At 39.0% G+C, this 13112-nt stretch overlaps 3 protein-coding genes across 3 annotated transcripts; all 3 read left to right on the top strand.

Moving 5' to 3' along the window:
- The first annotated feature begins 1391 nt into the window (after window positions 1-1391).
- LOC128259870 (enhancer of split malpha protein) lies at window positions 1392-2294 on the top strand. The gene has a single exon (XM_052992487.1). It carries the CDS (start codon window positions 1507-1509, stop codon window positions 1954-1956), a length of 450 nt encoding a protein of 149 aa, XP_052848447.1. The 5' UTR covers window positions 1392-1506; the 3' UTR covers window positions 1957-2294.
- A 4058-nt stretch (window positions 2295-6352) lies between these two features.
- Window positions 6353-9405, top strand: LOC128259886 (uncharacterized). The gene is given in 4 exon segments (XM_052992501.1): window positions 6353-6403; window positions 7112-7882; window positions 7884-9062; window positions 9064-9405. Coding segments are annotated over 4 exon segments (2343 nt in total).
- A 598-nt stretch (window positions 9406-10003) lies between these two features.
- LOC128259867 (angio-associated migratory cell protein) lies at window positions 10004-12513 on the top strand. The gene is made up of 3 exons (XM_052992482.1): window positions 10004-10974; window positions 11397-11604; window positions 12238-12513. Exons 1-3 carry the CDS (start codon window positions 10116-10118, stop codon window positions 12449-12451), a joined length of 1281 nt encoding a protein of 426 aa, XP_052848442.1. The 5' UTR covers window positions 10004-10115; the 3' UTR covers window positions 12452-12513.
- The last annotated feature ends 599 nt before the right edge of the window (window positions 12514-13112 follow it).

Raw genomic sequence — 13112 nt, forward strand, 5'->3', positions numbered from 1 at the left:
CGGATCAGTTCGATCTTTCCAGCGTTTTCAAAAGGGGGAATAATCGTACATAGGGTTGTGTGTGCCTTATGTAAACAGTGTTTACATGAAGTTGATGCAGATTCAATATTGAAAGCATACATCTAGGTACAGTTTGGCATAATAACATATTATGGACAATCAGTATTCAAAATGTATGCTAATTAAAGAAAAAAATTTTAAATAAACAAAAAAGACAAAACTTTTACCGATTCGACTCGGTAAAAAATAAAAATGATAAATTAATAAAATAAGAATAATTAAAAACATTTTAATTAACACTCTCGTACTTTTTTTCAAAATTTAATAAATAAATTAGAAAACCAAAAATGTCTGTAAGGTAATTACTTTAGTGCCCTTAGATGTTTATATCTAAAACGGGGTTCAATTAAAAAAAAAACTTTGGACTACCATGGCCAAACTCGATTCACAAATCGAGTGATAACAAGTGGTGTAATCAGAAACAGGCTGTTAAGAAGATGGCTTGGTAGAACTACTACTTTTTGTATTATTTGCATACTTTTTGTATTATTTGCTCACATAAGTAAATTTGGGTATTGAAACATAAAACAGTCCCAAGAATATTTGCTATTCAATATTCATTTATAAGTGCACCCCAATATCAAAACAAGCCTCCCCTGCAGTCTGAAATTTTTCAATGGTCGGGTGCTATGAAAACACGAGTTACAGAAATAAAGCTGAAATATAAAAGTGTGACGAACAATCATCTCGTCTCACATTAAATGAGTTATAATACGATACTTTCATAAAGAAGAAACCCCCATTCAATTAATTGGAGGGCAGAGCCAAAAAAAGTGAGGACTAGAGATGTTAAAAAATGGAACCCCCTGTCGTGACACGAAATTCGTTTGGAAACTCATAACTCAAATAAACCAAAAACCAAGAGCTCCCCAACCGAACGTGAGAATTTCCTAGATCGTGCCTTAAAGGATTTTTGGCGATGCCATCCCTAATCGGGCAAACAATAAGCATAAGAATGAAAGTGCACTATTTGTGTAAATTTGGCTAAGAATGTAGCCGGTTTTCGGTTACAGGATCGACATATTTCTGACGAACTGGAACAACAAAACCCAGCCGAAATCCAAAACAATAAATGGGTCTCCGGGAGAAGGGCAGAAATGTGCTGTTCCCACGCCAAGGATTCCTCAGGGGATAATTGTCTTGGAAGGAGAGATGGGCCCGAGATTCCCACGCTTCGCACAAGATCTCGGGTCTCAGGTCCTGCAGGACCTACCTGCAGCCACCGACTAACGTGTGAAATTTCGGATCCTTGCACCTGCCTGCCTTTCGAGCGATGTGATTGGCCGAGATGCTGTAGGATCAGCTCCTGAGCCCGAGAAGGTATAAATAGCGCCTCTGGTCTTAGAGACAGCATCACACAGCATCCGAACGTCGAAGCGAGAACATCTCAGCACGCATTCTTCTATTCAACGCACACACAAAACTATCTACGAAAAACCATCTCAAATGTCGGCCATCAGCAAGCAGAAGAACTTCACCACCATGTACAAGTCGAAAGTGTCGCCCTCCCGGCGCCTGAAGAACCTGCTCAAGCCCCTGCTCGGCCACGTCTTCAACCTGAAGAAGGAGCAGCCCAAGAGGAGCTCCTACATCGCCTCCGAGGAGAAGGAGGCCGAGTTCGAGTGGCTCAGCAACGACATGGACAACATGGCCAACGAGCATCTGGAGAGCCGCCTGATCGAGGAGATCCGCCAGTGCGCCAAGGAAGATGCGGTCATCGTCTACAACGAGAACGGCTCCGGCGAACTGCAGACCATTGACCAGGAGGACTACTACGTTCCCGTCCACTTCGCCCGCACCAATGCCGGCACCTTCTTCTGGACCTCGGTGCAACCCAAGGCCTGCGAACCATACGCCATCGAGTGGAACTTCCTGGACCGCTGGGCTCAGGCTTAAAGCAATCTCCTGGAGCTGAAACTTCAACCTTGATCAGCAATGGGGGTTTTCAACTTTCAATTGGGACAACTTCTACTGGACTGGAGCTCGGCTCTCCAGCGGGATGGGTACCCCAGAGTTTGGGCACTTCGACTCGGGGTTCATCGGTCTTGGGCAGCGCTTTTGGGATTTTCCGACTCACTGAAAATTCCCAAAAAGCAATTGGGTAACCACATTTATTAGTGGCGGGAGGTATTCCAACAATTATCCTATTTTTTGCTGTGCAAAAATGGGTTTCAATTGTTCGGATTTTTTAAAAACAAATGTTAACAAAAACAAAAATAAACATTGAAAACATATTTGAATTTCTTATTATTTACGATTCATAAAAACGGTTATTTACGTTATTTATTTAGCATGTTCAAAATGTGGTCCTGCCTTGGGTAAACAGGCGAGAAATTCTGTCTGCAGATCCTTTCAAGATGTGGGACAATCCCATGGCACCAAACATGTGTTGGGTTTTTGTTTACTGTTACCCAAAGATCTAGCTGAGATTTCGGAAAATGTGTGGAAAATGGTGAGGAAAACTACCATCAGCATAGCATATGAGAGTTTAGATAACAACTCAATGGTCTCGTGTTATGGTTTTTAAACAAACTTCTTATACACATTAGAAGATACTGTCAATTACGATAAGAAGCGGCAGCTCAAAAGAAACTTTTTATATTATTTCTTTGTTTTATTTGTATTTACGAAATAAAAGACGACATGTTTGTCATTTATCTAAATAACGAAATTACCTTATTAATATCATGGTATCAAAAGAATATTATAATACAATAAATAAGTTCGAAGAAATATGTTTATAATTTTCAAGGTCAACGAAAAATTGAGCAAAAAAGTTTATCTATGTTTTTCGAAAAAAAAAAACCATTTACAAAAGAAAATAAAATGTTTGATAAAGTTCCATTTAATTTTCATGATATATTTAAATATAATTTTAATATAAGCCTCCGGTTTTGGTGCGTGTAATTTTCATAAAAAACTGTCTGTTTTAATAAGATAGATTTGATGGTCAACAATCAATCCCTTCATTGGCTTTTAAGCTAGGTATTTAAGCAAATTTAATGACCTTTAATGACCTTACCCAACAAAATCTGTTTATTTCGACCATCTTCCGTTAAACCCTATTGCTGCAAATTAGAAAAATTCGAGAAAATAACTTGTTTTTTCTGCAGTCTCTGAAGATCGAGATACAAGTCTTTGGCCAGTTTTAAAAGGAAATGCAAATAAGAAACACAAATAAATTTTTTGTTAGCTTTCCCATGAAGAGCTGTTTTATTTCATCAAAGGAAAAACTAATTTTCTTATAAACTAAATTGCACTTAATGGTAATGGAAGACGTGAGCGACACTGTTGCTTTCTTAAACGTAACGCAGTCTACAGTTCTTACGATAACAAATCTGGATTTTCAAACATAACAAAGGCATAACAATTAACAATTATTAACAATCACAGCTAACGTTCCAGGAACGTGAAACCAACAACAAATCAGTTAATAACAAATCGGTTAACAACGAATCAGTTAATAACAAATCAGCTAATATTGCACATGATATTGTGGGGGTGTTGACCCTGGGGGAAACGTCGTCAAACGGAGTCTTCTGTTCGAGTTTGTGTCCCGCCAAGTCACCATTGCACTTTCCTCCAGCCCGGTCCTGTTTGGTCCTCCGTCTCCTCGATCACCATGTCCTTTTCCAATAACCACGTTCCCTTTTCCAGTGGGTGGGGTGGGTGGTGGATGGTGGCTTACTGGATTGCTGGCTGGGTGGTGGGAGTTGTGGGGGAGCCAAGCGGTCTTTAAAGCTTCTGTACCAACCAAGGTTACGTAGGATTACGTAGGGGGTTGCGCTTGGAGCGCGTTTAAAGCTGCGACAATCCTCTCTCGCCGCCCTCTCCCTTTCCCGCTGGGAGAAAGAGAGAGTGGGTGAATCCCCGAGATGAGGAGATGTGATCGTTAACGGTTTTGCTTGAGCACTGACTCTCCGATCGGCGGATCGCCGGATTTTATACAACTCGCGGTACGACGACGTTGACGTTGACGCCGCTGCCGCGTAAATAGAGATAAACAAAGCGCACTCACACTCACACTTAGTCACCGTCCCTTACACACAAACACTCACATATGCGTTTGCCTGGCTCTCCTCTTCTGTGTCTGTGTTTGCCTTTCGTTATCAACCATTTATTGTGGGCCCTTTTCGGTTATCTGCAGTCGACGGGCTACTACCCGTTTTTATGTTTATCACTTTTTACCCTCCCCTCGCACGATCTTCTGTTTACTTCAGGTCATTCGTTTCATCTGCACTCGAACAAAATGTGTACGTCTTCTGTTCCTTACTTGAGGTATAACAATTTCTGGTAACAGAAAATCTTAAGAAATTAGCGTGAGCCTTTATAAAAATAAATTTTGTTGCCTTCTTTCAGGCAGTGGCTGGCGGAAATCACAGTACTTCATTAAACGATTTTGTGGTCCAAGTTCGAACACTCGGGAGGTAGTTTAGAAAAAATATAGTTTCTAAAAAATATAAATGTATATGTATATTTATATTTAAAATTCAACAAAACTCAATTACCAAACCTAGAGAAATTACATTGTAATTCCCAAATAGATCGGACTTAGTTATCAAGGCTTAAGGGCTAGCAATTACTTGTAAAATATTTTTATTTGCCTACAAAATACCGATTTAAAATCTCAACAAAGAAACAGTAACTCTCTTAAAAGAGAATTTTCCATATATCTTGCGTTGGGTAGTCGCCATAAAGTAGGCAATACAATTTGACCGAAGCAATCAACTATAACGTTTCTAATTTTTATGCATTCTCACAAAATAAATTAGTCGGTACAGAAAATAATATTTATAATGCGTTATTTTCATTCCCCAATTTTAATCAAAATAACTAAAGTTTTTCTAACTTTATTTTATTTATTGATTATAAATCGTTATAAATCCATTAATTTAATAATCAAATTCAATAAATATTAAGTTAGAGTAATAATATATTATTTATAAAGATGTATGAAATTAACCTGAAACTTTTAAAAAGTTCAAAAAAACAAATATTCTAAAAAAAGTTTGGCCGATTCATAGTTTGTCCGATACATTTGCTTATTAAAACTGCGAATACTTAGTAGTTTTTTTGACTGTACTGCACGTTGAAAACTCTTTTGACTTTGCTGTTTCCTTTCTGTTGTTGGTGTGATTTGTTTTCGTTTAATCTTCTTCCACACGCACGTTCGGCAGCATCGGCATCTCTAGGGTCCGTCGCAGTCGCAGTCTCACTCCAGTCCACTCCACTCCACTCCACTCCATCCAATTCCAAATCGCCCTTCCCTTTCCTTTGCGTTGACTCGTTTTTAACGATCTCGCGGACCCCAAAACGAGAATCGTCCCTCGCCAATGGGGCTTATGTGCATTCCTCACATAAAGCACGGGTACTCACATGTGGATGCAGATACAGATACATATGGTGCATACATATCTACATATACACGAACACTTTACGCCCCTCTGGAAATGCAGTTTAATGACCGTTCATGACCAAGTCAATCAGATGCGGGACTATTTACGCATAGCAAAATCAGAGAGAACGATTCGACTACGAATTTTGTAGACACCCTGGAGTGGGGGACCCTTCAAAGCAAATTTGATAAATAACTATTAACAAACTACAAATACTAGCCTAACGACATTATGCTGGTTAATTTGATAGTTTTTCAAACATAAATGTTTCCTTTCATTAAGCATCTTAATGCCCATTTCAAGGAAAAAAATATATATTCCTTTATATTCAAAATCCAGAATTTTAGTTTTGAAATTTTAAGTTATATAGTATAGTTATATTATAAATAAATAATTAAAATTTTTAATTTCCGTTAAGAGATAGTTATCAAAATTAATTATTATTCTCTTCAAACACAAAAAAAAGAATAAAGAAAATAAAAATAGATTACAACTAGACAAAGAGTATCATATCTACACCATTTGGCATAAATCTTTTTTCCTGTTAATGTTTGCTCTACGTCTTATCAATAAAAACCTCTACAATTACCAAGGGCAGCAGGTAGGAGGATTGCTAGAATTGCTTCCCCTAATCATTTCCTTTTTCAGTGACTCCTTTCGAGAACCCTCCATATAAGATCATGGGAACGTACGTTATGCGTGCGCTCCTCACGCGCAGGACACGTACGGAAGAAACCGTGGGAATCGAAACGAAATGCACCTAAACCAAAATAAATGCACCAGACCCTAGAAGAGGGTAACAATAGACAGGTCCCTCCGCAACCGGGCCATTTCGAATTGAATTAGAAAAGGTTGCCCAGGTGGAGTTGGGGGTAGACCTTAATGGGTCCCAAAGAATGAAAGCAATCAGATGTAAATCAAGCAGCCAAGTTAGCAGTCGAGTCATGGTAAATAGGCCAACCCCTCAACGTAGTGAAAAGAAATCATCCCCGGGACACACAAAAATATAACCAATCATTTTAGACAATTATAATTGGGTTTTCTTCAAATCAAAATCTTTAGTGCTATAGAAATCTTTTCCGTCCGAAAATCAAAGCGAGTTGCCACACAAATATCGTTAACGAAATGCTTACTACATTTTGAGTAATTGTATTCCAAAACCTAATCTTCTGGTAATATTTGACATTAGAACAACCATTTTAAATGTTTGGCGATTTATTGTCAAGGAAAACACAACATTAAAGCCTACAAAAAAGTTTACGATTCCCATTTATTTAATTTCATTTCCCTACTTGTATATAGGGTATATTGGATTCGTAGAAAAGTATGTAACAGATAGAATGAATCGTATATATTCTTGATCAGGATCAATAGCCGAGTCGATATAGCCATGTTCGTAAACTATAGCTTTCCTTTTTGTTAATATTTACTTCAGTTCAAAAATTCAAAATAATCTCGTGTTTTGTAGAGAAAATTTATCACTTGCCCGTTTCACTTGATATTTTATTTGCAACCAATACATTTCTATCTGTAAGGTTTAAATGTTAATTTTTTAAAAAAGAGCTTATTTTATTGTCATAACCATTTTCAGGTAAGCACCAGCCAGCTATTATTTTGATAAATCTAGTTATGTTTCCTAAAAATTTCTAATGCAGATTCGGCTTGGACTTCTGGTGGCATTTCTCCTTGTGGTGGCATCCCTTAAAAGCCCAGGTGATCCCAAGGCTAAAACTAAATCCACGAAACAAGATAATGAAGCCTTTCAAATTTTTCACGGCAATATCGAAAAGTACGAGCTTTGTATAAAACTTTTAAGGGTTTGCCGCAAACTGAGGGACAAGGCGCCCGATTACTCCGATCTTGAAGGAGAAGAGCCGGTTGGCGATTACGAGGTGAATGCTGAGGACAAAGCTGAGTACCGAAAGTCGGATTGCTTGCCCTATGGCCTCTCGGCAGCCGGCGAAAAGCATTTCTGGCAGATTGCAGCCAAATGGCAAAAGGAAATCGACGACAGGTTCTTAATTCAAAACCTATTCGTGGTGATACAGACGACCGACAATGGGCGGAACACGAAATTGGCTTTTGGCAAATGGCAAGGCTGGTGCAACAGAACCGATCTTCCCGACGAAACGACAGAATCAAGTGAAGAGGACGATCGCAGTGTATCGGGCTCCCAGTTCACCAGTACACCCATTTTACTAACAAGTACCTTACCTCCTACAAAAAGCTGTGATAGGAACAGCGAACAAGGCAAATGGATATTTAACGAGATCAACGAAAACCGAAAGTTGGATAAAGTTATCAAGAGATTTCCCCACTTTCTGATAACCCTCGGAAAGTACGCCAGGATAAAGTGTTGTCCCTATGAGTCAGTCAGAGACCGTTTGGAAATCATTCACGATGGCATTGATTTCTTACAAGAACTAAGAGGGCACGGAATCCTACCCGAACCCAGAATACACTGATATAAATTCCGATCTTGCTTATCTCAGAAACAGATTAGTGCAGTTCAATGACGAAACAGAAAAATATGGTAGTGCCAATTACTCGTCGGGTAAATGTTGTCCCAATATTTTAATTGAGTTGAATAATTTCGAGAATTATTTTGTAAGTAAACTGCAATCTTTAGGCTCACAGAAAAAAAACATTGACTACACGCCATTTATAAAAACGGGGATGAGCTTGCAAGATATGTATTTGAGTCTACTAAGTGTTATCCGATCACTAGAAACTTTTCCGGAGAGTCCCAGTATTACAAATATTTGTTGTGCCGAGGAAAAATCAAATATTAACGATGTAGATCAACTCTTGAAAGATCTAATGCTCAACATCTCCCTGGATGAATTATACAAATTAATAGACCCACTAAAAGAAAGTCTAGCCTATGCCAATGAATCACTTTCGGATGCGGAAAATCAGCTTCTCTTTGAAGAAGAAAATCTCCAGAAACTGGCTTTACTATGCGGAAAAGAGTGTCGACAAGAAGAAAAAAAGGGAGCACTGTTTCAAGGTCTCGTTTCGAGGTTGGACAACTTAAAAAACAAAGTCAGTAACATGAGTAGTTTGGGGTCCGTGAATTGGACTGCTCTCACCCAATCTGTAGACATTGTAAACAACATGATCGAAAATAATTCACCGTTATTCACTAATATCACAATTATCAAAAAGCAATTAATAAAAATTCAATTTAGAAACATGCCAAAAAAGTACCATGCTTGTTGCTTAGAAGATTTTGTTGAAATAAGTAATCTTTTTGAAAAAATCGACAAGGCCAAAACCGATACTACCATTTATCACGAAGTACAAGAAAATATTGTCAAACAGCAATTTCAAGAAATTGAGGATAAGGTAAAGGATTTGGAAGGATCAGACCCTAAGCCACCAAATGATATACAACTTATGCTCAATAAATTAGAAACTGATTTAGAAAACCTAACAGAGAATGGCATTAACAAATTGGACAGGGAAATGCAGCTCAACCAACTAAAATTTGAAATGGAAAAGGAAAAGTTCGATAGGGAAGTTGAGGAACAGCTAAAATATATTAACCTGTTCAGAGAAGAGATGAAAAACGAACAAGATCTAATTGACATTCGCATTGCCAAAATAAAATCGATTGCAAACGCCAAAAGATTATGACGAAAAACTGAGTAAGCTTGAGGCAACAGCGCTTGGGCTTTCCAAGCAGATTGTCAGTTACGAAAAGGAACTTTTGGACCGCATCGATATAATGCAACAGCAACTGAAGGACCTGGACAAGGAGATCGAAAACACGGAGCACAGGGCAAACATTTGCGACGGTGAGTGTGACTTCGGTGCTCTGGATTCAGTGGACAAACTGATTGGCAGGGTACAGGCTGTCAAGGATAAGCTAAGTTTAAAGTCAACGCTTGTCAAGATTAAACGCAAATCACAGATTATGGTTGTCAAGTCCAGGAGAAAAGGTTAAAGAAATTTAAATACTTTGAGCTTTGACAAGAGCGTAAATTAATAAAGAAATTTACGAATAAGCCTTGGCCTTACATGAAGTAAGAATTTAAAATTGCAAATTTAAATAATTATAAACATAAACCCCTCGTTTGTAATATCTGTTTTCATTGTTATTATTTCTTTTTAAAATAAATGAATTAAATAACCAATTTGATAAGTACTGTATTTATTATTTTGAATGAATTTAAAAAAACGCGCTCTATTTCGTGCACTGTCTAACACTTAACAGTAGTTACGTTACGGCTACTTTACGTTTTGTTACGTTTTAATAGATGGTACGTTACGAGTTACAGCGTTGCCAGAAGATTACATTTTCTTTTTAATTTGAACTTGAACGATGGTTGTCTTCCAGAGCTGGCGCCAATGCATATTTACCGGTAATTTATAGTTATGCAGTGGTTTTCCTTAGGTTTTATTCTCATTAACAGTTAAAAGAAACCTAAATTTCTGTGACAATTTTCAAAGTATAAAAACCTATAAAATAAATTTTGCATTCTATATTTTTTCATTTGTATTACGTTTAGATGTAGTTCACATAATTGGTAGATCCCAATTTGAACTAGTTCCCCTTGCTGATGTTGCCCATCCCTGGCTCTATCCCCACGCACGTGTGAAGCTGTTCGTTGTTATTTTTATTTTACCCGATTTTTGAGAAATAAAAGGGAAGGGATGCGGGACAACACGCCGCCGCACCGTCCGGACTTCGAGGACGGAGAGGACGAGCTGCTGGAGATGATCGATCTGGAGGGGCAGCCGCTGGACGATGATGACGACGACTTGGAGGAGGTTACACTGGAGCAACTGGAGGCCCGACTGGCCGGTGCCGGTGACGACGACGACGACGACGAGGAGGATGAGGAGGAGCTGCGCGACCGCGAGAGGATAGCCAACATCCGGGACGATGCTGAGATCACCTTCCGGCGCCACAAAGCGCCGGTTTTCGCCTGCAGCCTGCATCCTTCGCACGACTGGGCAGTAACCGGCAGCGAGGACGACAGCGCCGTCGTGTGGGACACCTCCACGGGCGAGGTCCTCTTCGAGATCACCGAGCACAAGGACACCGTCACGGAAACGCACTTCAGCCACGATGGCCTTTACCTGGCCACCGGCGACCTGTCCGGCGAACTGTTCGCCTTCAAGGTCAGCGAACAGCGCGAGGAGCGCCCGATCCTGACCAAGGTCTGGGAGTACTCCATGAGCGACATGTCCTGGCTCTTTTGGCACCGGGCCGCCAACGTCCTGCTGGCGGGCAGCGACAGCGGCGAGGTCTTCGTGTGGCGCATCCCCAGCGGCGACTGCAAGATCCTGCCGGGACAGTCGTCGCGCTGCGAGTCCGGAGAGCTCAGTGGCGACGGCAAGAAGCTGTTCACCGCCTACATGAACGGATCCGTGAAGCTGTGGGACCTCAAGAGTTGCCAGGTGCTCATGGAGGTCAACGACCAGCATCCCATGGGATTCGGCGAGATCACGCACGCGGTGGTTGCCTGCGAGAGGGAATCTCCGTTCTACATCTGCGCGGAGGCGTCAGGTAAGCCACGTTTCAACGAACATAAAAGCATCTTAATAGCCTATAAAGAAAACGCCATCCATTCATAGCTCCAATAGTTCAATAGATTTAAATTTAGTTTACAATTTTGTATGGTATAGCCGTATTCGATTTGGTAATGGTCAATACTTATTTATCCAAAAATCTTGTTCTACCAAACTTCAATAGCACCCCGGTGTTGTGTTTAATAAATTAAATTAATATTGAGATAATCAAAAAGTTCTTGATAGTTAAATATTATTGTTTTCTGATATAAAATAAATGTTGTCATATTAAAACCCAGTTTGAGTATGTAGCCAGGTATCATTGCATTCATTAGATTTGTAATATCGTATTGCCTTTAATTGAGCCATTATTTACCCTTTAAAAAGGAAAAACCGATTAATAAAACTCTTTCCTTTTAGGCAAAATGTTGTTTTGCACCAATAACGGACCTGTGAGCACGATTCAGTCGGAACACGGCATTGAGTGCCTGGCCTTCGCTCCTCCTGCGGCGGATCTCAAGCTCTTCGCCTGTGGCTCGCTGGACGGCAGAATATCCATCTGGGACTACGGCAAGTCATCGCTCCGTACGATATGCGAGAACCCAGTGCCAAACGATGGTGTCATAAGGTAAGCATGAACTAGCAGTAAAACTTGAACTAAAATATTTTTTTATATCAATCCATTAATACTTTTAAATTACCTGTACAAATAACATAATTAATAAAGTGGCTCACAGCTTTGTTGAACCAAACAGCATCTGAAACTTAAGCACCCTATACAAACTGCTCAAAAACTGCACAAAAAAATAACGTAAAAAATTATTTTGTATTCATTCAAAGATTGGTTTTGTATCGGTATAAAAATTGTTTTGTAAACGACAAATTAAACCAAAAAAGGGACAGCTTTTTTGAACCAAGTAAAAAAAATTTAAAAAAAGTACCTAATGTAAAGTAAAGTATTACCATCCTTCTATTTAACAAAAATTTGATTACTTTTTAAATTCCACCAATTCTTTTGCTGTTTCTGAGCTTATGCCACCCAACTCCTATCTCAGTGCTATTTTTCGGTTATTTTAATTGTACATGTACATTTCTAGAGCCACTGTATTATATTTTTAACAGTAACAGTATTATTAAGTTTTAAATTATTTTAAATAAGCTTTTGCATTGACGGAATATTTGAAATTATTTTATTTTATTTTACTAATTTATTCTTGGATTTCGTATCGGATATTTTAAAAATTTTGTACAATTTTTTCAGAATCAAGTGGCTGAGCGACCACACCATCCTGGCGGCCACTTCGCAGGGCAATCTGAATGCTTTTGATGCCCGTACGGGATCGTTGAAATTCACTCTGACGGGTCACTTCTATCACATCTACGAGTTCGTCTACAAGGCGCATGAAAATCTGCTTTTGACGGTGTCCGAGGACAACACGGCCAAGATATTCAAGGTGCCACCGCTGGGCGACTAGTTAGGATATAGAAATTTTGTACCGTGCTGTATATGTAAATAGTAAATACATATAAAAAAAAAGTGTAATTTTTGTTCATCTACGCAGCCAGGTGCAATGAACCCACAAGTCGGTCCTGTTTCACTTGTCCTATATATACCAAATTATAGGGGGAGGCAAAAGCTGACTAAAGATAGAACAAACAAAGCAGATACAGTATGGGCTAACAAAGTAGGACCGCCCAATTAACATTTTCTTTGTGTAACTTGTCCGTAATTTTTATGAACTGAAAGAAATAGGTAAATAAGAAATGTAAACATGACAAAAATTGTAGGTGTAAAATACTAATCAGAATATAACTTATATTTCAGAAATTATGGAACATTAAATTAACAAAAAATTTAAAATTAAGTTTTCCTTGTAACTGAGCCAGCTGATTGCAAATTATATAGATCAACTTACAAATTTGAAGGGTATTTTGTTGCGTGTCCAGGCAGTGCTATTATTTTGACCGCAGTTGCAAGTGAGAGCTGAACTAAATGCATGCTAAAATGCAACTGCAGCGACTCTCTTTAATCCCTAGCTCTCTTAGAATGTATGAACCATGCGTATTGGAGACCATTTCAAAAGAGACAAACACTTGTTTATGTTTTTGTTTGTCCGTTGTCGTTTACACACACAA

Source organism: Drosophila gunungcola (genome assembly GCF_025200985.1).
Source record: "Drosophila gunungcola strain Sukarami chromosome 3L unlocalized genomic scaffold, Dgunungcola_SK_2 000009F, whole genome shotgun sequence".
Taxonomy (NCBI): Eukaryota; Metazoa; Arthropoda; class Insecta; order Diptera; family Drosophilidae; genus Drosophila; species Drosophila gunungcola.